This window comes from Lutjanus erythropterus, chromosome 7 (assembly GCF_056507025.1).
Source record: "Lutjanus erythropterus isolate fLutEry1 chromosome 7, fLutEry1.hap2, whole genome shotgun sequence".
Taxonomy (NCBI): domain Eukaryota; kingdom Metazoa; phylum Chordata; class Actinopteri; order Lutjaniformes; family Lutjanidae; genus Lutjanus; species Lutjanus erythropterus.
The window spans coordinates 33,272,877-33,300,517 of NC_139323.1; the positions used below are offsets into that span (position 1 = coordinate 33,272,877).

Sequence of the window (27,641 nt, forward strand, 5' to 3'; positions counted from 1 at the left end):
ACGTGATGACACCCGACCCTGATCGCTGAAGATACAACTTTCGTAATCAAAGGGATTATTGTCATTGTGACCTCCTTTTCAACTCTGACAAATTTTACGTCATCTCGTCTCTGTACTACATGTTGTGAATACAGTAAATAAATATGTAAAAATATAAATACTTGAAGAAATGTAAGCATTCCTTCACACCAGGCATCAGTTTAACCAAATGACACAGCGGTAAAAGAGGAAAAAAGATAGATCTGATGTGCTTGGGTGTGGTGTGCATTCAGTCACACAACCACCACCACAGAGGTGTAATCACACCATACTGCAAATGACAAGCAGACTGAAGAAGCTGACATTGTCTCAGATGCGTGTTTTGCAGGTTGCTGATATGGCCCACATCGCATGACGTTAATCTGCTGTTTACCACGAGCGAGTGTAAACACATTAAAGCCACGTGAGGAAACAGAAAGCATAGAGAATTCAGTCTGTGGCGCGAAGGGCAGACTCAGCCGATTCAATTCATTCGTCTTGATAAGAACTGACAGAGTGATGAATGAACACCCCCCGAAGGTATTAAGCAGTAAAGATGCAAGGTGATATTTACATCATAAGCATATCTTGATATGCAGAGCACACGGTTTCATATAAGCGCCTGTGAATACACACATGAAAGAACGAGGAAGGAAGTAAACAATGCTCCCTGCTTCTTCTCTTCTCTTGGTCAAACTCTCATTCGCCCATTGAATGTGCGTGTTACATCAAAGCACCAGAAAGTGCAGACAATGCAAGGTTAGCAAGAAAAAAAATTATATTTTTAATCAACCAGCTAAATAAAGAATGTCAACTAGATCAGTCAGTTTTTGAATATATCATATGTTTCTTTAACTAAAAAGAATATTTGACTGAAATTCTGGTTTCATCACACTGTCATTTCCTTATCAACCGTTATCAATAGTGCAAGGAATCCCATTCTAGGACAGTAGTTTCCAAAGTGCGAGACGTGGCACCCTGGTGGATAATCTACTTATACTGCATGGTTTATTTCCGTTTTTGTGATTGTATATTTACTGTTCCCTTTTAAAAAGACTTCAACAGATGATAACCTTTACATTAAAGCCGCTACAAGAAGTTTTGAACTGGTTATGAAACAGTCTTGATCTATTACTGATGCCTCTATATCACCTAACCCATGAGAAGATCACATATTTCTGTATAGTTACTCTTTATGCCTGACACTGAGAGTTTCCATGAGATCAGATGAAACAAGCCTGTGTTAAAAAGAAGCAGGATTATTTTATCTGGATGATTTTATTTTTGATATGTTTTGTGATTATTACTGTGGCAGCATTACTTATTTTGTCCACAGGGGGCTTCAAAACCAGCAAAATATCCCTTGAGTCCCTTGTTGTGCCTTTAAATTTTAAGTATCAAAATGCAAAAACATTGCATTGAAACAATACAAATGCTATTAAATACACTGCAATTATGCTGAAAAGACGGATGGTGACAGCTTGTTCAAGGTTGCCCCTTGTCATGGTTAAAAACGCACTTTCTGGCACAGCAACCTTTTGAACAGGCAATGCCAGATTTGTTGCTGCCAATAACTTTCATAATAACTGTCAAAGAAATGCTGATACATCTTAGTCTTTAACACCCAGGTGAACAAACTGGAGCTCACCAAAACAATTAAAAATTGACTCTAAAGTGCAAGCTACTTGACTAACAAGTTTTCTTGGGAAAGCTAGTTGCACCATTCAGCAGGGAAGAGATGTTTCCAAATGATGTATGTTTACTTTCAAGTGACAAAGCCCCTCTAGCTACTGTGTGAATTATGACTGTTATCTGTTGAGAAAATAATAAGGAACGTGGCCCAAAGAGGGAGGAGGTCGATGGATGGGCCAAAAAAACATTAGACTTCAACACAGGAGACCACTGTCGATAGTCTGATTCACAGTCAGCACTGGTTTCTCCATCATTTGATAACCTTTGCCATGCAATTATTGTAAACATTATGAAGAAGGTAAATATGAAGCTACCACCAGCAGATTTTTTCCACTCTTTATGCTAAGCTTGTTTACAAGTTTGGTTTACAAAGAGGGTGTGAGCCATAGGACCCAACAGGTTTTAGATCTTATGTGAAGAAAACATGACAAGTAATGAAGACTTTTCCTCACCAAATGCATTTCTTGTGAATAATTTTCTCTTAAAGCACCATGGAAGTGTTTCTTTGGAGGAGTGCTGCTTCTGAGGTGAGCGGAGGTAGCCTATGAAATGGCCTCCACTTGGTTTTTGGCTAGAACATTAGGTGAGGTCTTAAAGGCATTCACTATGAAGGGTTCATTAATTAAAAAAATGTAAAGTAGCTGAAGTTTATCAGTCCATATAGAGGGTCTAGTCTGTAAATGAGGTTCTAATTTTGTCCACCAAGGACTAAAGTTGCTTTATGTCCTTTAAAATATGCTTTAATAATCTGCAGCATAATGATATTCTGAATCTGTAGCAGGCGAGAGTATCCCACTGAGGGCCTATTGATGGGTTGTAAGCTGCATACAGTAATTGGTAGTAAGTGACGAGTACTTGGCAAGTACTGACCACTGTAGAGTGTCTTAATTTGTTCCAACACTTTATACCCAGAGGGGAGCCCATGCACCATTAATATCTAAAACAAAAAAAAACACATGAACAGCTGTTGCCCAGCAACTAATAGCTAGTTACTGTACAATAGCTTTTTCAACTACCGTACTGTAAAAAAAAAAAAAAAAAAAAAAAAAAAAAAAAAAAAAATCTGACAGATCTTTAATAAAGCTTCAAAATAACAAACCCTCATCATGTTCTCGTCATGTAGGTCAGTAACTCAGTGATGCACCAGTCATGCTTTTTCGTCACTGATCCCGATTGCTGATCGTAAATAAGGTATATCGGCAAATACACAGCTGATTGTTATACGAGTGTTGTAGATCAGTTTGATATTACATAAAACTGGACTGGTCATACCAATTTATGTCACTGGTCACTCAGCCGCTCCTGAGTGGAACAGAGGAGCCCATGAGTGTGGATATACAAGTCACAGAGTTGTCACAACACATCCCTGCAAATGTTTCACAATAAAAGCCTTGCTAAGAAATGAAGGGTTTTTGTCCACTGAAATGCCAGAGGGCTTTTAATTTGAAATGGATACAGGAATTGTTGAGTTTGTATAAACAGGGCAATGCAATAACTTAAAGAGGGCCAAAACAAGGCTTCGTACGTATGCTGAAAACTGACAAACTAGCCAGCTAACTATACTTTGTTAACATCGCAAATAGATGTGATAAGCATGAATGACATGACGGCTGCACTTCAAACATGTGCAGAGTCTATTTTTGACAGATCCCGGGGTCGAGCAGCACGGAGCAGATCAAATCAGATCAGACAAAGAAACAGCATAGAGAATCTGGTCAGTTTTCAAAATAAAACACCCATGTGCAGACTTGCAATCATAAAACCAGGCAAAAAAAAAAAAAAAGACACTAACTATGTAGCCTACTTATTCATGATGGTGGCACAAGAGGCACGAAAAGACGACCAAATCAACATGAAGTCAACCTAATCAGGCAGGCAAAATGATCCGCTGATGAAACACTTCTGAAATGCTGCCGATGGGACACGCAGATATGTGAAGGACAGATCAAAACTGTGACACAGACATGCCATGCCCAGTGGAATCAACGGAAGAGAGTTATATTTAAACTGTAAAATGAGGGTGTGAGTGGTCTTTTTTTTTTTGAAACTTTCCGGCAGCACAAACTAGTTAGCAACTTAAGCGACCACATACACAAGAGTGTACAACGTACAGGTGTATAGCATTAGTAGGCCTTCAAGGATTTCGTCAGATATGATTTCATTATCAAGGGTTCTTTTGGAAGTATTAAGCATACAATGAGATAAATGAGGCTTGATTATAATGTGCCAGTTGTATAAGAGTTTTTAAACACGTTTTGATTTAGTTTTGTCATTTTAAAAATAGGAACTGTCAACAGCATGTGCTCCTTTTCGTACTGAAAATCAGTATGCAGAAGTACTGTTACATTACTCATAAGCAAGTAATATTTTAGTAAACTACTGCTGTCAAAACTCATAATAACTACTCAGAGTATTACTTTTTAACTATTGATGTTTAATGCATCAATAGAAGGCATTCGGTTACAGGGGTTTGTGTTTCTCTAAATCTTCCAACTAAATTGCTCCACTACAATTACAACAATTATCCTGCACTGTTCTGGTCTGTGGTTACAGTCACCTCTCTTAACCTGTGCCTGCTGCAGAGTTTTTTTTTTCCCCCTTCCGTTTTAAATTCAAGTAAGAGAACAGACTTGAAAATATTCTCAGTAGCAGTAGTGCAGAAAGCATTAATCAGTCACATTATTTTTAATAGCGATAACAATAACGATCAGCATGTGAGCAATCTGGCATCTCTTGTTTGTAAGTAACAATAAAGTCATTGAAAGGTTACACATTGAATTCATTTGGTGACTAAACCTGCTGATTGCAGGGTTTTAATTCAAAAACTCCATACTAGCCATGATTTCATTAATTCTGTAGTGAGTGAGCTAATCAAGACCACTTCCCATGTTTCCACAATACAATGATTATGTCTATCCACAGAAACAAAACTAATTTGAGCAACATCTTTATGAAATTGCTGTAATCATACCTGAAAAAAAATCCAACAACAAAAAGGGCAATTTTAACCTTTGTCAGATTTTTTCTTTTTCATTGCTATTGTGTTTGACAAAAGCCCAGGGAGCAGGAAGCATTTACCTTGATAGCAGTGGAGGCAATCTGGATGTGGTGCAGCTTGTGCAGGGTGCTCTCCCTGTCGATGAAGTAGGAGGCAGCCAGCTGGTGCAGCGCTTCCAGAGTCACAGCTGTGCCATTGGATTCAGTCACTTCAGACGTTCGACTCAACTTCCGCTTGTCCACAAAGATCATTAAAGACTCTTCCCCTGCGAATACACGCACGCAGACATGCACATGAAATTCATTAATGACTCATCCTCTGTGAACATACTCTCACATAATGTTGGGTGGTGCAGGGGTAAATATTAACCCGAACACCTTTTATCATTAGCAGCAGAAAAGCAGACCTTGTGAAGGTGGAGAGCTGATGAGGAACTGCCTCTGCTACAGTATAATTCACAAATTGAGATGCTTTATTGAGCAGGTCTTTTGATATAAACAGAGCCAAAGCTTTCAGAGGATAATGCATTGACAAACGGTGGAAAGAGTGAAGGATCGATGGTAAAATCCTCTCTAACAACATCGGGTTTTATGGGGAATGTGGTCTTAATTTGGAGAGACATTAGAACTAACAGTACATCACTACTGGGGATAGATAAAGGTTAACACGTCTCCACCGCAGCGCTGCAAAAAAAAAACCCCTCCATTTTAACAACTCACTTTTACTTTTACAGTGTCTTGAAAATCTTTTAACAGAAACATTATGAGATTATTTCATGTGAATAGAAATTAAAGTTACTGGAATAAAACGGTTTAATTTTCTTAATTCTGTGGCAATGAGCTTCTTTAGTTTGTCTTCTTTCAAGACACTGACACCAGCTTAACACTGGCAGGGTAATTCTGTAGTGTGTCAAACTCCAGCACCGCACTTCATGTGGCCCGTCAGTAGGGTTGGGTACAGAATTGCAGTGCCAATATGGAACCAGTTCCTATACGAACGGTTCCTACAGAACCGGATTACGATGCAGCTTACGGTGTCTCATTTCAGTGCCCCACGCCTGAGCTGTCAACTGAAATAGTTGCCCTCCGGTGCAGACGTTACAAACGCATCACCAACCTGCAACATTCACTCTACATGGCTCTGGCAGCAGGTGGCCTTCCATCAGCTAGTAGCTACCTTAAACATGATTAAATCATATTTCACACAACCTTTTGAGTGAAACACAGCCAAACTTTAAAGAACAGGTGAGATGTGCAACAAAGGTTTAAAAATAATTGTGTGTAAATAGGGGAAGCATCAATTTGTTAAGTAATTCTTTATATATTTAAGCAACTGTTAACAGTTTCAGTTTTTTACGTCCAAATTTGTTTTAGCAATGAAAAAGCCATTCTTTAATTTTGTCAACTGTCATTCTGTGCTATCGGTTAAGCCACACTGACTTGAAAAGATTATAACTGGTGCAGTGCAATTCTTGTTACAGAAATGCTCTAGACCATGGGTCTTCAACAGAGGGGTCCAGGGCCCCCGGGGGTTCCTGAGAATTCCTACAAATTATTGTTTGATAATATTGGGGTTTTCTGAAATTTTTGTTTGAAATTACAATGAATCCAAGATTGATATCCTTAACCTGACACAAAAATATTCAATGCAATATATGTGCTCTGTCTCTATCAGCTAACGGGTCAATGGCCTGAAAACAATGAAGACCTCTGCTCGAGACAGTGTCTCAATATCAAACAGCCATTTTGAACAGTGGCACTCAGCTGCTACATGGTTATAGCTATGTTAATGTTGTAGCATAGTAGCAGCAAAATGCTAGAATTTAATTTTTAAAGCTACTTCAAAGAACCTTCGTAATTCATTCACATCATTTCATTTCCCCTGTGGACAGAAGTGGTAGTGTTTCCACCGTAATAACCACAACATTATCTAAACAAAAATCTGCTCCTGCTTCTTTTTTACTGGCTAAGGTATGACTCAATGAAAAATGTAAACATCATCTGATTTCACACAGAGACTCAGACCCAGTGGCATGCATTAAGAACAGCTATATAGAAATAGCTAATCATCTAGCAGATGGGCTTGTTAATTTATGTAGGTCATACAGAGGCATCAGTAATACATTTAGACTTTTTCATCTAGTGCATTTACGCAAATCTAAATTTGAAATAAATAAAAGATGAAATAAATAGTTAGTAACTATTAAGTTATTACTGAAACCAATAACAATCGAGGCAATTATGTAATATGATAGCAAGACATTAATATGGGCTTTAAAGGAAACTATAATGCTGAGGATGAAACTGAGTTTGACACCCTTAGGTTATATTAGGCCATGCTGTTGCACTTCTTTCTTATTGTTTGCACCACATGGGGTACATCATTGTCTTTCCAATCTATTTTAAATACTGTTGGTATTCACAGCGGCTTTGAGAGTTTATGCACAAGAGATACAAGATGAAAAGAGCCAGCAGAGGCTGGGAGGAGATTGTGCAGCAGATAGCCATGGGAGCTTTGCTGCGCATTACAGTACTCTGGCTAACTCACATCTATTGTTATGGATGCAGAGGATCCGCTGACATTTTTGTCAAACTACTCCAAACACAGATTTTACGTGTTGAATCAAAGAATGTGAGCTTAAACAAGCACAAACAAACCCACACTCACAGCTGAGACAATATTTTATTCAATATTCACTTGTACGAGTACAGGAAGCTTCAAAGCTTCAAATATGTTTACCCACTAGATTTTTTACTATTTTATGGCAAATCACCTTTTTTCTCTGCTATCATTGTTGCTGTAGACAAAGCCCAAACTTAGGACAAGGTGGTTGTATTTATACAATGGCTCTTATAAAACCAAATATGCCCATGTAGAACACCTACCAAGGTCAAACTTTGATTCTTGTATAGAAACAAATCATGTTTCTCTGCTAGACAAAAGACTTTTGCACACCCCACAATTCTTTGTCTGCTTGATTATGGTGATATTGTATATATGCACGCCTCTCTCACCACCTTAAAGCCTCTCGACTGATTCATCAGAGGCGATATATTTCTTAATCAGCACTGTGTCTTGTAAGAAAAGGTGGGATGTTCCTCCTTAATATGCAGAAGGAAGCAACACTGTATGCCGTCCCCAAAACCAGAGTAAAAGCTCAGTCTCCTGCCTGATGCAATGCAGAGAGATGGACGCAATGATTTATTGCCATGCATGCTGTAATTTAAGCATACATGGGAATAAATTACAAAATAATACATTTATATATATTTCTGACTTTCTCCCTAATAGCCTGAATAACTCACTAGATTTGTTGCTTGTTGCTTAATTTATATAATCAATATTTAGGGCATTTAGACAGTGGACCAAACCACTGTGAGAGAAAGAGGGGAAGCGTGCAATCTTTCAAAACTTGAAAATGCATTGTTTTGCACGGTTGCATTGTCACAGTACTGACTCTCATTAACCAACATTCACTAGACACTGACAGACAACAAAATTGATTACAATTATGGCAAGGGACAATACCCAATTCTCCACCCTTGGACAGGATGTTTTAAAATTAGCTCTACCTCTTGTTCACACTGAATTTGGCTTAAGTGGGTTCAATTACTCTGCTGCAAACAAATGGGCTGTGCTCCAAAAAATATGAGGTTACATCCTTTTATTTCACTTGAACATTTTAAAAGTCTGACTAAATATTTTTCTGAAACATTTAATGTGTCTGTAAATTGTGTATGCTTGAAGTGTGTATTTTTGTGCGAAGGGCTCTCTTGAAAAAGAGATACCAGCGTCACCGAGATAAAGGATTAAATAAATACATTTAAAAATGTTCCACAAACAGGAAGTTGCAGGAATGAAATTAGGAATATGACATAAAAGTTCCTTTAACCCTTTTCTATGTGCAACTTCCATCATATCTGGTGAAATAAAGGATTGAGCCTCAACTTTTTGAAGAAGAGCCACATGCGATTCTGAACCAGCTCATGTACGGATGTTGAGAAAGAGGTCACAGGTCTCCAAAATAGTAAAGTGTTTCACTCGCTACTGAACTTAGACTTTGGTTCTTTTAGGTTGCGGTCATGATAAAGTTTCTGAGGTCATAAAAAGGTTCCAGTATGATAGCCTGTTGTGGAAAAAGGCCACATGTTCACTCTGGGTCTGGGCCACCTGGATGCCCGAAACCTCACCCTTTAGCACTTTCTTACTCCCATGTGTTCAGATAGGTCAATACAATCACAGAAAACCACAGCACATCTACTTTATTTACCTCCCAGTGTAGCGGAGAGCAGAAAGTGGGTCCCGTATTTTCTGATAATGTTGTCAGTGATGGCGCCGAGACTGGGCCTCCTGCCCAGCTGCCTAATGGTCTGGAGGAACTCGGGGTCCAGCGGCAAGGAAAAGCCATTGTTCTCTTGTCTCTCCAGGGCCAAGCTGTTCACCTTCCAGCGGCCAAACTCCCTGCAATGTCAAACAAACACACATTGAATGGAAGCAAAGGACACACAACACATGAAAGTTGCATGCAGGCACATTTGAGGAAAAGACACGGGTCCAATGGAAGACGCTATTTGATCTTACGCACAATAAGGTCCCTGTTTGGAGAGTCTTTCCATCATTGTCAAATAGTGACAGGGATGTGAGAGCTATTTTGAGACGTTTCCTAGAGACACAATGCAAGTCTGTCTGAACATTTGTTTTCTGTTCTCGAAAAGAAGGAAAACGCAGCCAATTGTTGTGATTTTAAAGTGGACAGAACACAGCTTGCCCCTCACGAGGAGGCTCATACTCAGATCTGTTCCTTGCCAGGCATAAAATATGATGTCTGCACGACCTCTAAGTGAATCTTGTGTGCCACTCTTTAAAAGATGAATGGTCTCATGCTGTTTCTACCTCCAGCTCGGAGAATTGCTTTGCACCATAGTGAAAAACATTGTGTTTCTCCAACGATTTTAAATAATAGCGCAATCTTTTCTCATCTCGAGTCACTTTTTGAGGCGCTGGACGGGCTGTAATCATGGATGGAGTCTTGCTGCTTTCAGGGCCTTTTTTGGAGGGAACAGGCTTCATCTAAAGTCGTTTGATATTCAGCCTGGCCTTGGAGCATGCCAGCTGCCTTTATCTAGCAAGTGCAGACTGAGTGCTGCTTGATGCATAGATTAGCGCTATTCAAATACAGCTGGTAAAAAACATGGTTTCTAGTAGGGGCGAAATTGAGGACCTTTCAATCACTGTTCGGTAGGTGGTTGGCTCGTCTGTTGGAAAAAAGGGAACACAAAATTTCGCATGCATTTGATTCTGAATGTGTCTTGGCTTTGTAAAGCTGCAATAGGTGAGATTTACATGTAAAAACACCCTGTTTTTTCGTTTTGTTTTTGTCAGAGTGACTGCAACACAAAATATATATATTCTGATTCCCATATTTCTCCTTAATTATACATCTCCCCTTCTTGGTCAGATGAATTACGGAACATTTTAAAAGCAAAGTTCACTCAAAAAGTGAAAATGACATATTTTTCCTCTTATTTGTGATGCTATTTATGCATTTAGATAATTTTGTTGTGAGTTGCAGAGTTTTGGAGATATTAGCCATAGAGATGTATGGCCTCTCTCAAATATAAAGGGACTAGATTTCACTCAGCTTTTGGTGCACAAAGATCCAAAGTCGACAAGCAATGACCAGAACTTGTTGTGAGCAGTTTCATGTAGAAATTAGTACTTTCTCTAGTAGAGAGAAAGTAGCTCTGGTAGAGTCTACTGTAGAAAGTAAGTAATTCCTACATGAAACTGCTCACAACAAAGTTCTGTGAATTTTGAGTAACTGGATCATGATTTCTGGAAAGAGACATTCCTGCTGACATTTAGTCCCATTATATTGGAGAGAAGATGGCCATCTCTATTGCAGAAATCTCCAAAACTTGGCAGCTTACACCAAAACAATTTAGATGGATAAATAGCACTATATGAGAAAGGAAAAATACGTATGTATATAGGTATTTTTGATTTTGGGGTGAACAGTCCCTTTACAGAGTTTTACCAATAATAAAAATTAAAATTGATGGCTTAATCTTTTCACCATCTCCTTCCTCACCTTCCAGACAAGGACATTTAAAGCTGTTTACAACTGAGAAGAAGGTCTGCAGTTTTCATATTCATCATGTGTTCATTATGCCTGCCTTTACACCTGGATGCTTAATCAGTACAGAAGAGAAGAAGCACCTACGATGTTAACAATCAACAGCCACAACAAAGTCCCACAACACCTGAGACACCCTGATGAGAAGAAACAATGCAATATTTAGTTTTGACTTGATTACAGCTATTTGGCGAAAAAAGAAAATATTCAGCACTGCAGTAACTCATTTCCTCAACTATTCAACATGTTTCTTTGGTTATACAAAGATGCAGTCTGGAAGAAGCAGTAACAAGACAGACTAATTTGACCAACTGGCAGCAACCCCCCACTGTAGTTTAGAAATCAGCTTTACTCAACAAGCTCCACAAGATCTTAGCTCCTAAATTTGTGGTTAGAAGCTGCTTGTGGCAGAAAAAAGGGACACCCCTGTGGAGCGCTGACCATAATTTTGCAATGTCTCTGGTTTGAGTCAGACCTCTGTTAAATGTTTGGTCTACATTCCACTCTATAATTACAATTGAGGCATAAAATGCCCCCAAAAGACACCTTAAAAATAAGGCCGGGACAGTAGCTCTGCTCTTTTTCACTCCACTATTTCTACCAAAGTAGCTATCCTATCAAAACTGCACAAATCCATTTTTGTATACAACTTATAGGATGCACCCACATCCGAATAACTTATTTGAGGAAGCACAAATAATGCAATGAAAACAGATGTTTCTTCTGTCCAAAGTATTTATTAAACATCAGCTCTGCTGTTACCTTGGCATAGTTGAAATAGGTTGCATCTACCAGAATCAATCACTGATTTAATGCACTAGGATTATTACCTTCAACCTTTTTTAAATTTATTTGTATATCTTTATTGCTGAGTTTTTATTTCTAATGCAGATGATTCAGACAGTTCATATAACTTACTTCAGTTGGACAATTTACGTTTAAGAATGTTTATTGCAGCAGTATAACAGTTAGAGTTTGCCGCCTCAGCTCTGACCTCATCACTCCTCGCAGATTATGTTTACATAGAGATATTGAGGAGTGATGAACACGCGTCTTGGACCCCCTGTTGGAGCCTGCGGGTGGATGGCGGGGTGGTGATGGGGCTGACTCAACAGGCAGCGATGCTCATACGAGGCAGCAATGGCACTGACAGGCAGAAGGAGAGAGGGGAGGTTTTAGCAGTTTAAACAGACCGCCAGATTGGTGGATTGGCAGTGTGATTGTGGTGCAGCTCGAGTTGACTGCCCGAACTAGCTCGCAGACGCCGCAAGATTTTAGCTAAAAATAAAATGAGAGAAAGAGAAAAAAAGTACATTATAAGGTTGTCGAAATGGGCCAAAATTTCATCATTTCTATGCTTTGTAGGCACTTAAACAGATACAGAGACATATATGGATAATGATATCTCTGTGTACATCTACTAACTTCATTTTGGAGGTGTAGTTCTGTCTACCCGATATCTATCCTCCCTTTTGGTCTGGTTTGAAGTCTTGAGAAAAATATCAGGCTCTGTAGGAGCAAGCTGTGCCACCGTCTTCACCAACTAACCAGCAACTTTGTGTGTCTCTCTGGTGCTGGGAGCATAAAGTTGTTTTTATCAGAGCTTGTTTGCAAAGAACAGCTCCCTGTTGCTGCTGGAAACAGGATTGATGAGGGTGCTGTAACTGAAACATAAAACAAATGTGCAGTAAAAAAAAAAAAAAGAAGAAGCAATGAACTAAAAGAACCTAAAAGGATGGAATGAGTTGCACGTGGGTAATAATTCTGAGTGATTAGTAGCTTATCTCTAGTTATATTGGGTTGTATATGCTTCTGTGAAATAGGGTTTAAAATTTTGTGAATTTTCCTTAACCACATGTAAACAATCAAGAATTGATAAATCATTAATAATTAATAAGACTCAAAGAACATCTTTCTCTCGTGTTCATCATTATTTAAACATGTCTCTCTACTTACAACTTAAATAAACAAAATATTAAATCAGTAACCTCTTGCTCAAAAGAGCTGCTCTTTTCTGCCTGTTATTCAACAAATACAGTTAAGTTAAATGCAATTGCTGCCATTTCATTTGCTGTTGTATACAGTGATATAAGGAAAAAATTCAGTGGAAAAACTCTGATTTATTTTGGTTGTCTGAAGGTGAGATGCTGCATTGGCTTTTTAATGAGGAGACTTTTGCCTTGTCAAGATTTATAGAAAATGCTTGGCAATTAAGAACCGAGAACGCTGTATCCAATATAATAAGATGTTTCTGTCATTGAATCTGACTGTTTTGAAACATTTGCTTCTCCTTCTTTTGGAATTTGTGGACTTATTACTGATTTGTCATGTGGCCATCCAGGCTGTTGTTCTGTTTAGTGTCTTGTAATAGGCTAGGCAACACTGGATTAACTCAATGAAGACATCCTGATCTGGTTATTTTATCTACATGAAGCTTTAATTTAAATTTAAGACATTATACAACATGGCAATCACTTTGTTTATTTAAATCACTGACTTTATCTATATCCCCAACTCCTAGGAGCAGGTAGACAGGCAGAATCTAACATGAATGCAAGATGGCTTTCAAGCTCAGAGGACTGCACAAAGAGATACAGTAGCTTCTACACTGTTCTACAGCACTGCACGCCAGGTTTCTGGGAAGTAAAATCCTTCAAACTTTCAAAAATTTAAAGAGTTTTCTCGGAAGGCTGCCTGAAAAATCCTTTTGTAAAGGAGCAGACTGGGTGTTCTGATGTGTCTTCCTCTCTCTAACATACACACAACCCCCAACACCCTGTAGACACGCACCAACTCCCTCATGCAAAGACACATGCGTTCACACACCCTACAGCTGCAAACATCTAAACAAAGCTGCCCTTGCCGCAGCAACTTTGCTATCGCCCAGAATATCGCGGAGCCCCCATGGGCGCGGGCCTGCTGCCAATCAATTTCCCACCAATAACAATGACCCCCAGAGAAAAATACAAAACAGAAAACAGCTCATTAAGACCTGTTTCATGTCAGTGTTTCTCTATAACGAGCGGCCATTAGTGTTTCTCTCCGTCCAGTGGGGCCCAGTGAAGAAGGGAGCAGCGGAGAGAGAAAGAGGGAGAGCTTAACTGTGATCGACACAGTGCATCGCTGTGCTGCTCGCTGATGGACGTTTATGAATGGTGCCACAGCTAAGCTGGAGAATACAGCACACACACAGGTATGCACACACGTGCAGGCCCATTGTTGAATGCTTCGATTCAACCTCACCGTTTGCACGCCACGCACATACGCACACGCGAAAAGATCTTGCGTTTCATGGACGACTGCAGGTTTATTTTCCCCTTAACTGTTTTCAGTGAGACACTGAGTGACTGGAATAGCCTATCACAGACACACACTCATGCACACTCACACACGAACAGGCAGCGGGTTTATTTCACCCGCAGCTCTGTGCAGCAGGGGGCTTGCTGCACATCTACCTGTCAGGCCCCCCTCTGAGCGAGCTGGAGCGCTGTGCACCAGGAGGTGAGGAGCCGCAGGAGCTAAAGGGGCTGCGATCAGACCAGGGGAGTCATACCCTGCTACCTGTCCATCATAGCCCAGGTGTCTGAGATCGATCACAGTATACAGACAGCCTGAGGGTGCCTCTTGGTGCCCAACATAACAAATCAGGGAATCAGCCCTGTGTACGATGCCGAGAATAACAATGCAGATTGTGTCAGTTCAGTACAGTGTGTGACTGCGCAGGTGAGTGTCTTCTACTTCTGATGTTGTTTCCTGAGGCATAACAGGGAAGATTTAAGAAAATGATATTAAATGTTTTGTCTTCAAATGAAAAAAAAGGACACTTGATAGCAGAAGAAAATCTCATTTACAGCAGCAATCTTAAATCTAAGACAGCTTTTAAGGAGCCCCTTGTAAGTTGTTTTTTATTTTTTATTTTGTTACAATAAACCCTAATTCCAAAAAAGTTGGTCCCCTGTGTAAAATGTAAATAATGACAGAATGCAGTGGTTTGCAAATACTTGTCAGGCTATGTTCAATTGAATACTGTACAAAGATAAAATGTTTAAATTGATAAACTTTAACTTTTTTTTGTAAATATACATTAATTCTGAATTTGATGCCTGCAACATTCTCCAAAAAAGTTGGGACAGGGGTATTTTTTACCACTGTGAGGAGACTAATAAGAGTGAAATTCTTTTACAGTCTTGTCTAATATACAACTGCAGTTCCTTAACAATCCAGGGTCTCTGTTGCTGTGTTTTGCATTTCATAATGCACCACACTGCAGGCAGTCCAGTCTAACCAGTCTAGCCAGAGCCAGAGCCTTTTTCTACAAAGCTGCACTGTTGTAACACAAATCTCTGAAAAATATGTCTGGATGGCAGCACATGTTGCTCCAAAACATACATATGCATATACATATTTCAGCATCAGTGGTGCTTTCACAGATGTGCAGGTTACCCATGCCATGGCAACTATGATACCCTCATACTACAAATGCTGGCTTTGTTTTATGTTTTATTTCTTGTCTTTATTTTTTTTCCCCCCTAACAAACCGGCACCAAGCAGAGTTTTATCAAAATATTATAAGCTACTGTAACTGCAGGGTTTTAATTACACAGTGGCTTTCAGGGGAAGCCTATTCTAGTGCCTCACATTGCTTGTGTATATATGGAAGCGCACAGAAGCATGAACAGTTGCACGGTAAATTAAATTAAATTATCAAAAAAAATCACAATATCAGCAGGGGGACAAAGGCAATGTTCACAGGCAAAGAATCACACATCCAATGTAAAAAAAAAAAGCAGAACATCTGTGAAACGTTGTTTAGCAAACTTGTGTGTGTTTTTTTTTTTTTTAACTACAGAGAAATACACGGACTTTGTGCGCTGTTTAAGGCTTTTAAGACTTGAACAGAGCCTGGTGTCAGGTATCAACATCATCATCTTATCTTTGTGAATCCAAATTAACTCACTGAGACATTTACACGGGAGGGTTTTGCATAAAGTATCACAGGCACGTAGGAACAGCTGTTTGCGGCTTGCAGCTCACTGTTTCTCCCCGTTTCTTTCTCCTTGACTGTCCCTTCACTTCCCTGCAGTTTCCCTTCTGTCTATAGATTATTACAATGGGGGAAAATGGAATTAGGGCCAAAGTTCTATTTACAGCCACGAAAAGCAAGCAGACCTAAGTGGCGTCTTCTGTCTATCTGACTGTCTGTATTGATCTCCTCCACTCTATTTCAGAACTATGGACAGTGCTGCTGCTGCTGCGGTGGCACACACAACAAATGCACAATTGTATTTATTACTTAAGACATATGTTCGGATATTAGGATGGAATGAGAGAAAAACACAAAGCACTGATGTATTTTTACTGTTAGGATTTTTTTCATGACCCTCAATTCACAGAAAATGAAATAACTCCCTCTAAATTTTTAGAGTTCCCCTTAATTTAAACCATGACTCGAGCACATGAACAATTACAGAGACACTGACCCTAATACACTATTGTTTAGATCAGCCTCAATGTCATTATTCTTTGTAAAAGGAAATACCTGCGGGAGTGTCTATATAAAGGCTTGCTGCAGGGTGAAATCATGACGCTTTGGTTAATAAAACAAGTCCACAAGCTATGTTATGACTGCTTCATAATTCTGTTAAATTACTGGAAACCACACTGCGGGGCCACGGCATGCCTTTCAAACTTTGGGCAAAAACCATGCTAAAGTAGGTTATACTAATGCATGGTCGATTTAAAATCCTTTCAGAGGGATTTGCACATTAATTTAGTTGTTTGTTCCTATTAGTCTGCACAACTCTGTGGCCAATTTATTAACTGTTCACACAAAGTCTCATGTGAATGGGAACGTGCGAGAGCTTCGTATGGCCAAACCTCTGCTACATGGAGTGAATCTGGATGACACTGATTTGTCGGCCTAAAGTTATAGTATAGTATTGTATAGTGTTTGTCCCCTGTGGTGTGCACACAACTTTCAAAACAGCAAGCAGAATAATTTGATATGATTATATATATATGGTTAAAATCACTGTTTGTATGCAAGATAATTAATCTGGCAAAAATAAGCCTAACAGCTCTATAATTCTTCTGTTGTGGTGTCTCAATCATGCTAATTGTAATGTGGCAAGTTACAATGCATCCTCATTTCAACTCATCATGAGAACATTTGAATGTCACAGAGAAAGAAAGAGAAGAAAAAAGAAAAAGTTAAAATAGCTCGACTTGTCTTTGCAGGTGTTCTGAATATTTGCATTTATACACAGTTCCCGACAGCGAGCTGATTACCACTGAAGACAGTTTTCTTCCATCCCTCATTTCCTCGCTGTTTTACTCAGATACTGTATAATGACTTTACAGCAGTTAGGTCCACATCATTGGTCTCCACATCAAAACTCTGGATTCAAGCTGCGATTTACTGCACAGTATTTACACACTGGAAAAAATGCAGAATGCAACAAAGGCATTTTTTCCTTCCATTATATAGTAATTAGTGCACATTTTGAGCCATATTAGCAGTTTAAGGGGGAGTAGGTTAATTAAATGACTTGCTGTGTTTGATGGATTGACTCAGAAAAGTCTAATTTCACATCTGACTTCATGCAGTATTGAGCCTTCATTTAAATGACATATTTGTCTTCCACTTCAAATAATAACTCTGTTACATACTGTGTATATATCTCAGTAAGGGCTCTATTGCTGAAAGGGCCTATTATGCTCATTTCCAGCTGTAGATTTTAAGATTTGGGATTCCGCTCGAGTAGCTTTGCATGACTCACATTTTTCAAAAACATCCTTATTTATCTTATTCTGGCCCTTTATGCAGTTCCTCTCCTCTGACTCTGGCAGGACTGTGAGTGCTAACATCAGCAGAGCACAGGCTAAGTAGCGGTAGCAGTTAGCTACACTGGGAAAAAGTAAAGATATCTGTCTATCAGAAAGTGTAAATCACAGAGAGTTGAGTAGCCACAGGACATCAGAGGGAAAATCAAATATGCAACTCTTTCACAATTGAAAAAAAGCATTCTCTGTGAGACATACTGAACATTAATCCTGAGCAGTGGAATGAAGACTGAGTATGTGGGCATGCTGTGGCTTCGCTGAGCCTGAAGGACGATCATATGAAGAAATATGCCAACATCAGCCCATCGAGTTAAGTCATCAAAAGCAGGAGAAACTATTGAAGATGTTGCATTTAGTACAGTCTGAAACCTGAGCATTTTTCTCACAGGGATATGTTTACTATTTAACACTTCGGCCATGTCACAGAGGAGCAATAGAAAGACTCCTGAGTGGAAACATCACAAAAGTTCATGGCCCAGAATAAGAAGAGCCAGCAGTAGGTGATTAAAACCACCCAGAAAATCACTACCACCCATCTACTGAGCAAGAATACTAAAAGTTTTCCAATACCCACTTCAGCCACAGCCTGTTCACCATGCTGCCATCAGGCAAGAGATACAGAAGTATCCGCTGACTCCCTTCAGGCTGTGAGACTGCTTAATTCATCCTCAGCACTGTCTTTTTTTCTGAACAGCAAAGAGGGAACTGCATCTAAATCTCCCTGTACAACCTTGTTATGTTATGATAAATAAATCTATCTTGTAAATTGGATGCCCTAAAAACATTTTTTTGTAATCTAGAGATTATGTTTATATTCTTCTAATTAAATTATGTTGCAGATTAAGTTTCAGTGGAAATTTAAATGCTGATTAGATGATAGTCACTGGCAGGACAGTTTAGAAAGCGCTATGTTTTTGTGATCATATAAGTCCCATGTGTGGCTTTGCATCTTGAGTCTCATGTGGTTCTGTTTAAGCGATACATCTTTGGTTAAATATTGGGACAGATTTTGGTATCTAAACGCAAAAAATCCCTTTCCTTTCTCTGATACCTAAACATGATCGTGAAAAAAAGTTTAATAATGCTTTAGTTCCTATGAACATATATATAAATACTTACATTGCAGAAGCAGATATTGTGGGAAAACAGATGAGTTCTCTAAGTACCTAAACATGACCATGAAAAATGTCTGATTATGCTTTATTTGCTATGAGCAGACATATATTGCAAAAACAGATACTGCCAGGAAAACAAATGTCTCCAGTTTATCATTTATTTCAACATTTTGTGCCTGCAGATAATTCTATAACAATGTTTTCATATTATGTTGCTAACATATGAATCCAGGTAGAATTATTTTTCCTTTAAAACATATTTTCTGCTCCAAATGAGCATAGCGGTCGATGTAGTTTCTAGGAGACATGATCGACCTGGAAAATAACTGGCCGTAACAAGACTAGCTTGTAATTCTTTACATTTTGACAAAGACCTAAAAACACATGTTTTAAGCTCTCGAGGGGACTGTATCCAATTACATATAAGAAAACAGGGCAAGGAAAATGCCAAGAAAAGATGTTAGGTGATAGAAAACCCTTATATTTATTGGCAATTTTTCTAAGTGGATTCAAAAATTAAAGTAAAGAAAAAAAAGTCATAAGCTACATTTATTTTACCGTGATAGACAAACATGTGCTTCTGATCAAAAAGGCCTGAGCGGGAACACATTGTTGTGTTTTGTAGCTGGGTTACCCCAGATACCAAAATAACCTGCTGTGCAAAACAGTTGGTTGATGTAGACTCAAAGTTATTTCAAGGACCTCCCCAAAGAGAATTGTGCAAAATGGGAAAAAAGTCCTTCATGCTTCAGTCAGTATAAGATAAACCAAATTACATTTATTTGGAAGACCTTGCAAGCAAACTGCAACTGCTCTGCTGTTTCCAATTGCGGATTTTTTTTTTTTCTTTGCTGCTTTTTTTCTCTTGGTTTAATCTGATGTGACATTGATCCTTCTCAATATGGACACGCTATTAGCGACAGAGAAATGATTTTGGAAATTAAGAATTACAAACAAAGAGGCTTTTCATTTCAGTGACATCAAAAGAAATTCTACACTTGCCAGTCGCGTAGCGAGCGTTTTCCTGAAAGGCACCTTCATGGTGGCGCACATCAACTTTGTTAATTGAGCTACTGATGATCCAGTCTTAACAAGAGGAGAGTTGAGGAGTCAAATGAGAGTGGGAGTGAGATGGAGGGAGAAAAAAAAAAATGGAGAAACTTGAGCCTTTTAGTTATCCACCCACTGCGGAGACAAACGGAACGAAAGCGAGATCAAGACGGTGGAAGAGAGTGTAATGATGTAGTTAATAGCTGCTTGTTGTGAACGCTTCACGAAATTGCCACCAACAGTTTTTCCAACATCAAACGAACATCAGACCATTAATTTGTGAAAATCCTATTAAACCTGCTGCGAGGCCCTATAAACAAGACAGCATACTGTTTCCTGCTCATCCTGCCTTTTCATGCCTTTGAAATGTACACTTGAGTAACACTTAGCGGCATCAAACACTTGATTACCACCTAAGACTGAGACCAGTGCCACACACGTTCTCAAGCTCCTTTACGGATTTAGGACAAATTGCACTGGGGAGGCAAAGGATTGCAAAAGAAAGGAATCCAGCCCTACTTTTAATGGCTGAAGTAGATTCTTCCTACTGGATGTCTTATTTAGTTACAGAGTAGCTGTCAAATGAACTTTACACAGACAGGTCTTGAGTGTTTGTCAGAGCCAAACTCTTGTCTCCTGTGCTTTACCTATCTATCCACCCCAGCCTCCTCCTTACACAGACATTCTTTGTAGTGTGTTTGTCCTGTGTGCCCGTCATTATCACCCTCCTCTGCAACAGCACCTTCACACATGCATGTGCTTTTCATGCACAGACGAGCCAAAGACACATCAAAGGGCAAGCCAGAATCTCAAAGTACACGAGTATTCATATCTGGTAAAAAGCCTCCATCCAGCTTAACCAACAAAGGCAACAAGTACTAGCCAATTAGAGGCAGAGTTCCTCTAGTGAGGGCTGTTAAAAAAAACATTAAGGCGTTAATCAATCAGCACCTTTGATGGGTGGGTGTGCTAATATACCTTATTAAAAACAACAATAGTTTTGATTCATATCACTATTAAGAGTTTGTTTATCTTGATAGACAGAGTGGGGCGGTGGTGGAGGATGTGCTCTTCTAGCACTGCTAAAGATTATTTCTGTTAATTAATAATCTGGTTAAAAATTGTGAAAATAGTGGGAAATGCAGTCACAAATACCCAGAGCCCAAATTGACACCTTCAGAGTGAACTGATCGGGGACATCTGGCCTCGCAAGTGAGAAACCTTGGTATTATTTTAGATTAGGACCTCAATTATGCTGCCCATTTACTGCTTTTTATTGTTTACATATCATTGCAAAGGTAAGACCTTGACTGAGCCAGCAAGATGCTGAAAAGCTTGTTCATGCCTTTGTTTTTAATTGTCTTGATTACTGTAATTCAGAATGCTGCTGCCAGGGTTTTAACAAAAAACTAAGATGAGAGATCATATAACTCCTGTTTTACGTAATCTACGCTGTATCTTTCAGAATTGATTTTAAAGTGCTTCTTTTAGTTTTAGTTTTTAGGCCTCGCCCCCTTTTATATCACAGACTCCCTCTCATTTTATTATCCTTCACAAACCCTTAGATTCTCCACAGCTGCTCTTTTAACTATCCCCAGGGTCACCACTAAAACCTTCGATGATGCTGCTTTTAGCCAATATGGTTCAAAAACTTGGAACACTTTGCCTTTAAACATTAGACTTGCTGATTCAGTAGACAGTTTCAAACGGCAACACAAAGCATATCTTATTTCTTCTATAGAGTAGATCTTCTATACATGCCCCTCATTGTGTATGTACTTTAATTTTTAATTTGTTTTGTGTGTGATTTTTGTTGTTGTTGTGTTTTTATTTGCTGCAGAATTGTAAAGCACTTTGAGCTGTGTTCCGTGCATGAAAGGTGGTAGATAAATAAAGTTCATTCATTCATTTATTCAGTACTACAAACCTCCAAATTATTAAAAAAAATACTGAAATTATTTATATAATTATAATCACATCCTCCCATTTCTGTGCTGGAACCATTAAAATGTTTTTGCATGAAAAATGGAGATGATCGAAATAGTGTCCAGTTCAAGTAAAATAAGCCTGTGAAATGTTTTGACCAAGTTCTGAAATCAGTAAGCAGAATCTCAATCATTAAAATCCAAACCATACCGAACCCCATGACTGTTTGGCGTTTGTGGGGTTCTGTATAATTGCCCTCTCAGGGCATTTCAGTCTGTACAACCACATCCAGTTGTCAAGCAACCTCACGCCAGCCTGTGATTACCCTACACGCTATGATTGAAATCTGACTTCTGCTATTCTGTGCTGCACCTCCTGCTGCTGCGGTACGGAGCAGACAGTTTCAGTCCATAATTGCAGAGTCTGATTAATTTATTGATAACACACTTAGATGGTGGGGATGGTGGGCAAATAATGTCATCGGTGTGGGCCCAAACACTGTGCAACACCAATAACAACTACCACCATGGACAGCCTAGTCTATTACAGGCTTTGGCATGATTGGGCTGCTTTTCACCCTTAGATTTTGATACAAATTAAACAAATTAGTAATATAACACATTAATTAGTAGGCTGTAGAGGTCCATTTATTATTTTTTTTAACCCATTGGACAGAGCCATGCCAGCCATGCTAGTTTAGCTAATTATTTACTCACTGACACTATATATATTGCATACAAATGACAAATTGGCAGTGGTTTTAGCCTTCTTAGATAACTAATGGCAAGAAAGTGAATAAACACAATTCTCGAAATGTCCAACTAATTTCTTTTAAGGATGCTGTAGGAGGCAGGATGGAAGCAGCATCCAGTCATCCACCATGACCTTTCCAAAAGAGGTTTTAAGGTGCTACTTCTGCCTCTGCTTCTCAGAGACACGAGTAACTCCTCTCCAGAAAAAAAACAACCGATTGCTGTCATTTTTTCTAGCGAGGACGTATAATATAATTTAATGGAATGAAACTTAAACTAAAATAAAATACAGATCTCAGTGTTTTTGCAGTAATCAAGCATACTGTTACAGTAGCTCAGAAGGCGCTGGTTGAATCAGCTGACTGGCATTGGCTGCTTCATTCATTCATTACTATGAGTGGCAACTACAAAGTGGCCTTTATAACCTGACACTTCCCACTAATTACTCTGCTGATACACTCACATGCCAACCACCACCCCAACATCCTCCTTAGACATCATGCTTTTAGTATTGTTGACTTTTCTAAGGTTCACTGTGTGTGTGTGTGTGTGTGTGTGTGTGTTAGAGATGGGGCTGATCTGATATTGGTAACGGGGCGTAATATTGATGTAAGGCATTCCTTGGGTATCAGACGTACATCACAGATAAATTCCTGTTTGTAATTAATATGCTAAGCATCGCAAATTGACAGCTGAGTAATGCTTTTAATGTCAACTCTATATTAGCATCACACGCAGGAAATGCACACCCATACAAAGTTAAGATATTCAGCAGGAGTGAAGAAATGTATAACAATATGGTGTAACAATAAACCACCATATTCTGAACAAATATATTACAAAAACTAACATTTGCATTTTGGAACATAAAATGGCAAACTTAGACTCAATGCATCATGGGAAATTATACAAGCAAGGGCCGTCTCTCAGCTCTGTCGGCTGCACATATGAATGCCACAAGCCATAATCCTACAGCAACCCACAATTGTTGTAGGACACCATTACATCAGTTACATTACACAAACTACACAAGCTTTCCTTATAAAAAAATATGATAACAATAACAATGTAATAATAATAATCAAGGAAAAAAAGAGTGCTGGTATCAGTGATATTGGTATTGATATTGGTAGATATCCAAATTCAGATATCAGATCGTAACTGAAAAAAGTAGAGTGGTGCATCTATGTGTGTGTGGACATGTATTACTGTGGGGGCATGGATCTGTCTATACAGTCACATTGAGGAGACCTGCCATCCTTTTTGGGACAAAAAAAAGAAGTTCCCATGAGTAAATAATTAAATTTTAAGGGTAAGATGTAATTTAAGGTTAGGATAAGGTTAGGTTTGGGTTAAAAACAGGGCAAGGGTTGAGCTTAAGATTAAGGGCAAGTCTCTAGGAAGCGAGAGTGTACATGGACGCAATGTCCTCTGAAGTACTGGAAACACAACTGTGTGTGTGTCTCTGTGTGATGAGAGGATACATCCTTTTTGTTCAGATTCTCTGAGACCTCCCTCAAAGAGCGGAGCCTCTTTCAGCAAATGGGTAAATGGTCAATTCCTTGACGTAAATGTCTCTGACTCATCTGATTACCTGCTGCTATTTTCCAACCAAAACCTCTTTTACTGTTTTACAGCCTTTATAGAAAATACTGTTTATCGCTGTCTTTGTTCTTTTTACTTTAAGCAAACCTTTAACATTTATATTTCTCTTAGAATAGATGGAAAAAAACAACATGTAATTTTGCCATTTTGCCATATTTTGCCTACACAGGCAATTCAAACTCAGGGCAATCTTTGTGAAAGTGTGAAACACTGCACAGTGTGAAAGAAAACAGCTAAAATGTTGTAAGAGGGTTTTGTTAAAAAAGCAATTGCAGTATTGATTTGTAGCTCCCATGAATATCACTACACCTCTGATAACAGAAAGCAAGAGAGAAAGCATGATTTGCAGGAGGGTTTGCTGACACGAAGACTACTGATCCCTTTTGTACTGCAATTTGTCATAACATTGTTGACAAGCAAGTTCTCGGCACACACATAACAAAGAATGCCTGGAATCACATTGTGTATATAATGAGGCATGCACATACTGTTAATACGCACTGTGCATACAGTGCACACTCAACCACATAGACACACAAACAAACAAAAGGAACAGAAGACAGAAGAGCCACCAGCTACTCTAAATCCTGCTTCTCGTGGCACAATGTTTCTGTTGATGACACGCCTGCATCATAAAATTATGATCACATACGGCTGCTGCACGTAATGTATCACCACATAAGTGCATAAGCAAAGCAAAGCACGCACCCACATTTAAAGAACTCAATCATTTAGAGATGCTGGCTCCATTTTCTCCTTGTACACTTAGTTGTTTAAGACTTCTGAGCCTATTCTCATTCCCAGCTTGTCAAATACCAATGTTTTGTTACTGCCCCTCTGCAGCACCTACAGATATGAATGGTACCCATTAACCAGGCTTTCGACATAGTATAAAGAGAGACAGAGTCCACATAGATGGCTCAGAAAACACAGGACTTTCACCCAGAAGGCCAGGGTGTCTATCCCACACGAAAACCAGAACTTTGTTGTAAGATAAGTTGCAAAGAATTGAACAAAAAAAGTTGTAAGGCACATAACGTCAGTTGTGTTACATGACTTGCTAAACCTGCCCAAGTTTTGTTGCCTAAACATACCCAAACTACTACTACGTTTCACAACGTTAAACACTTGTTAAAAAGGCTTTCCATTAACGTTGAATACAGACGCTATAGATATTGTTGTGCATGAGTATGGAGATCAGTTGAAACTTTTAACCTTGTTTCTAATCTGGGCGTTATTTTTGAGATAATCATTCCTATCAGTTTTGATGACATTTTGCAGTGTTGTCATTGGTGAGCAATGTTACCAAGTATTTAGTGACATCAGTACAGTGGACAGGCTGAGTAACACAAACCGTGACACATGTTGTTAACACAATTAAAGGTTGAACCAAACTGTCAAAGCTATTTCAGTCAGACAGCTCACGTTTAAGAATGTTTACTGCAGCAGTATAACAAAGTCAGAGTTTAGGCTCCGACCTCATCACTCCTCACAGATCACGTTTACGTAGAGATATCAAGGAGTGATGAAAACATATCTTGGACCCCCTGTTGGAGCCTGCAGATGGATGCTGGGGTGGTGGTGGGGCTGAATAAAAAGGCGATGATGCTGTTGCAAAGAAGCAATGGCACTGGCACGCAGAGGGAGAGATGGAAGGTTTCAGCAGTTTGGTATGTGCTACAGAGTGTGAGGCGTGTCATGTGTGATTGCGGTGCAGCTCGAGTTGTTTGCCTGAACTAGCTCGCAGGCATTGCTACATTTGGGGCTGCAAATTTATTGAAACATTTTCTGAATAGCAAAATGGCTAAATCGTAGAAGCTGCAATTTTTTAATAAAGGAAAAATGTGTTACAAAACAGCATTATGACAACATTATGTAGGGATACAGAGATGGCCTGACTCACAAATTTTGTAGGGTTGTCACAATACCAGAATTTTAAACTTTGATACACTGCTAATATAAAAAAAAACAACACTCACAATCATCTTTTTCAAAAAACTGACAATTTGCATACATTGCTGGTGCAGAAAAACACAGTCTGATTTTGTTGCAAGCCAAATTCCAAGCAGGACAAATAAGACTCAACTGAACTGAGGTCTCGAGTGAACACTTAGATCTTTTCTTTTTATAACTTTGGTTCTTTCAATACTATCAAACGTTAGTACTGTATTGTTTTTAATTATGTTGTATGAGACAGGCATCAATACTTTTGACTTTTTCACTTCAAGACGTTTGTTTGATGCAGCTGCCAATAAACATCAGATGATTATTTTTTAGTAAATCACTAATTGTGAATCATATCAGAACTGTCTAAATAATCTCAATATGATTATGTTCTTAACATATTGTGCAGCCCTAAACCCTTTTTATTTGGAAATTATACTCAAGTGAATACATCGTTTCACACTTCATGTTAGTGACAATTATGGTACATCTTTGGAAATATCTTTGGAAAATGTAATTTACAATGCACAGCAAGGGTGATACTATTAACGTTTGAAAGAGAAAACAAAATCAAAGTCAGTGTTGCAAAATTGTATTTATGACTTTTATAATCCTGACACAGGAGTGATGATCAAAATCATGAAACTTCGGGGGTTGAAGAAGTCCCTTTAGAGCTACAAGACGAAACTTTATAGGACTTTTGTTGTCAACAAAGAAAGCATGAAATGTCTTCTTCTTTATACCCTTGTGAAGATGTCAAAAACATGACAGAAGTTGGCTGTGAAAAGCTGTTACTGGCGATACTTGTTCTCAGTTTTGACAGTGCTCTGCCTCACTTAAATTTTTATTTCCTACTTCCTGTGCTCTGGCAAAATACAATGTAAGATAATACTGCTGATACATTTTTATATAAACATCTTGCTAAACCCTTCGGGGGCAAGATAGTACCTGCTGAAACTGGTATGCAGACCCACCCCAGTGACTGTAGCTCAGGCCATCCATACAAACTATAACCAAACACTCGTACAGAATCTCTCTTTCATAAAAGCTGCTTCCATGGACCTCTGGCCCTGATAACTCCCCCATCACACACTTGTCAGAAGCCATAAGCTCTGCGCTGGATGAAGTCCTCGTCACTGCCGTTGCTGCTGGTGATCGAGAGGAGGAGGCTGCTCTGCTTCTGTCCTGGAGACACATTCACCCTCTGATGGGAGGACGACAGGCTTCTCTCCACCGCGGCTCTCTCATTGAACAAGGCGCTCAGGCATTCATGCGTGAGAGAAAACTGTAGTTCGATGAAAACTGGATCTCGGAATATACTTCTGCTCTCTCCGGGCCTGTTCTGCCACATGTTTGCAAAAAAAAAAATCTTTACCGTAATAATCTCCAGACACTAATATATTGATTATAAACAAACAGCAAGGATCAACAGCCTCTACCTGCAACTGTATTGTAACACTGTGTACAACAAGGTCAGATTTGTTTTGGTTATGCATATCAGGAAAGAGGAGAGGCAGACAGGAAGTGCTGGATGCTGGAGTCACACAAACACCACCAGCAGT

The 27,641-nt window shown here is 39.1% G+C and overlaps 1 protein-coding gene across 2 annotated transcripts in view; it reads right to left on the minus strand.

Moving 5' to 3' along the window:
- brinp3a.1 (bone morphogenetic protein/retinoic acid inducible neural-specific 3a, tandem duplicate 1) overlaps positions 1 to 27,641 on the minus strand; it is a 73,665-nt gene that overhangs the window by 37,239 nt on the left and 8,785 nt on the right. For both annotated transcript variants that reach the window (XM_084723585.1, XM_084723584.1), the window contains exons 3-4: positions 8,979 to 9,169; positions 4,789 to 4,973 (exon numbers count right to left, since the gene is read on the minus strand). In XM_084723585.1, the coding sequence (XP_084579711.1) occupies positions 4,789 to 4,973; positions 8,979 to 9,169 (376 nt within the window). The remainder of the gene's footprint in view (positions 1 to 4,788; positions 4,974 to 8,978; positions 9,170 to 27,641) is intronic.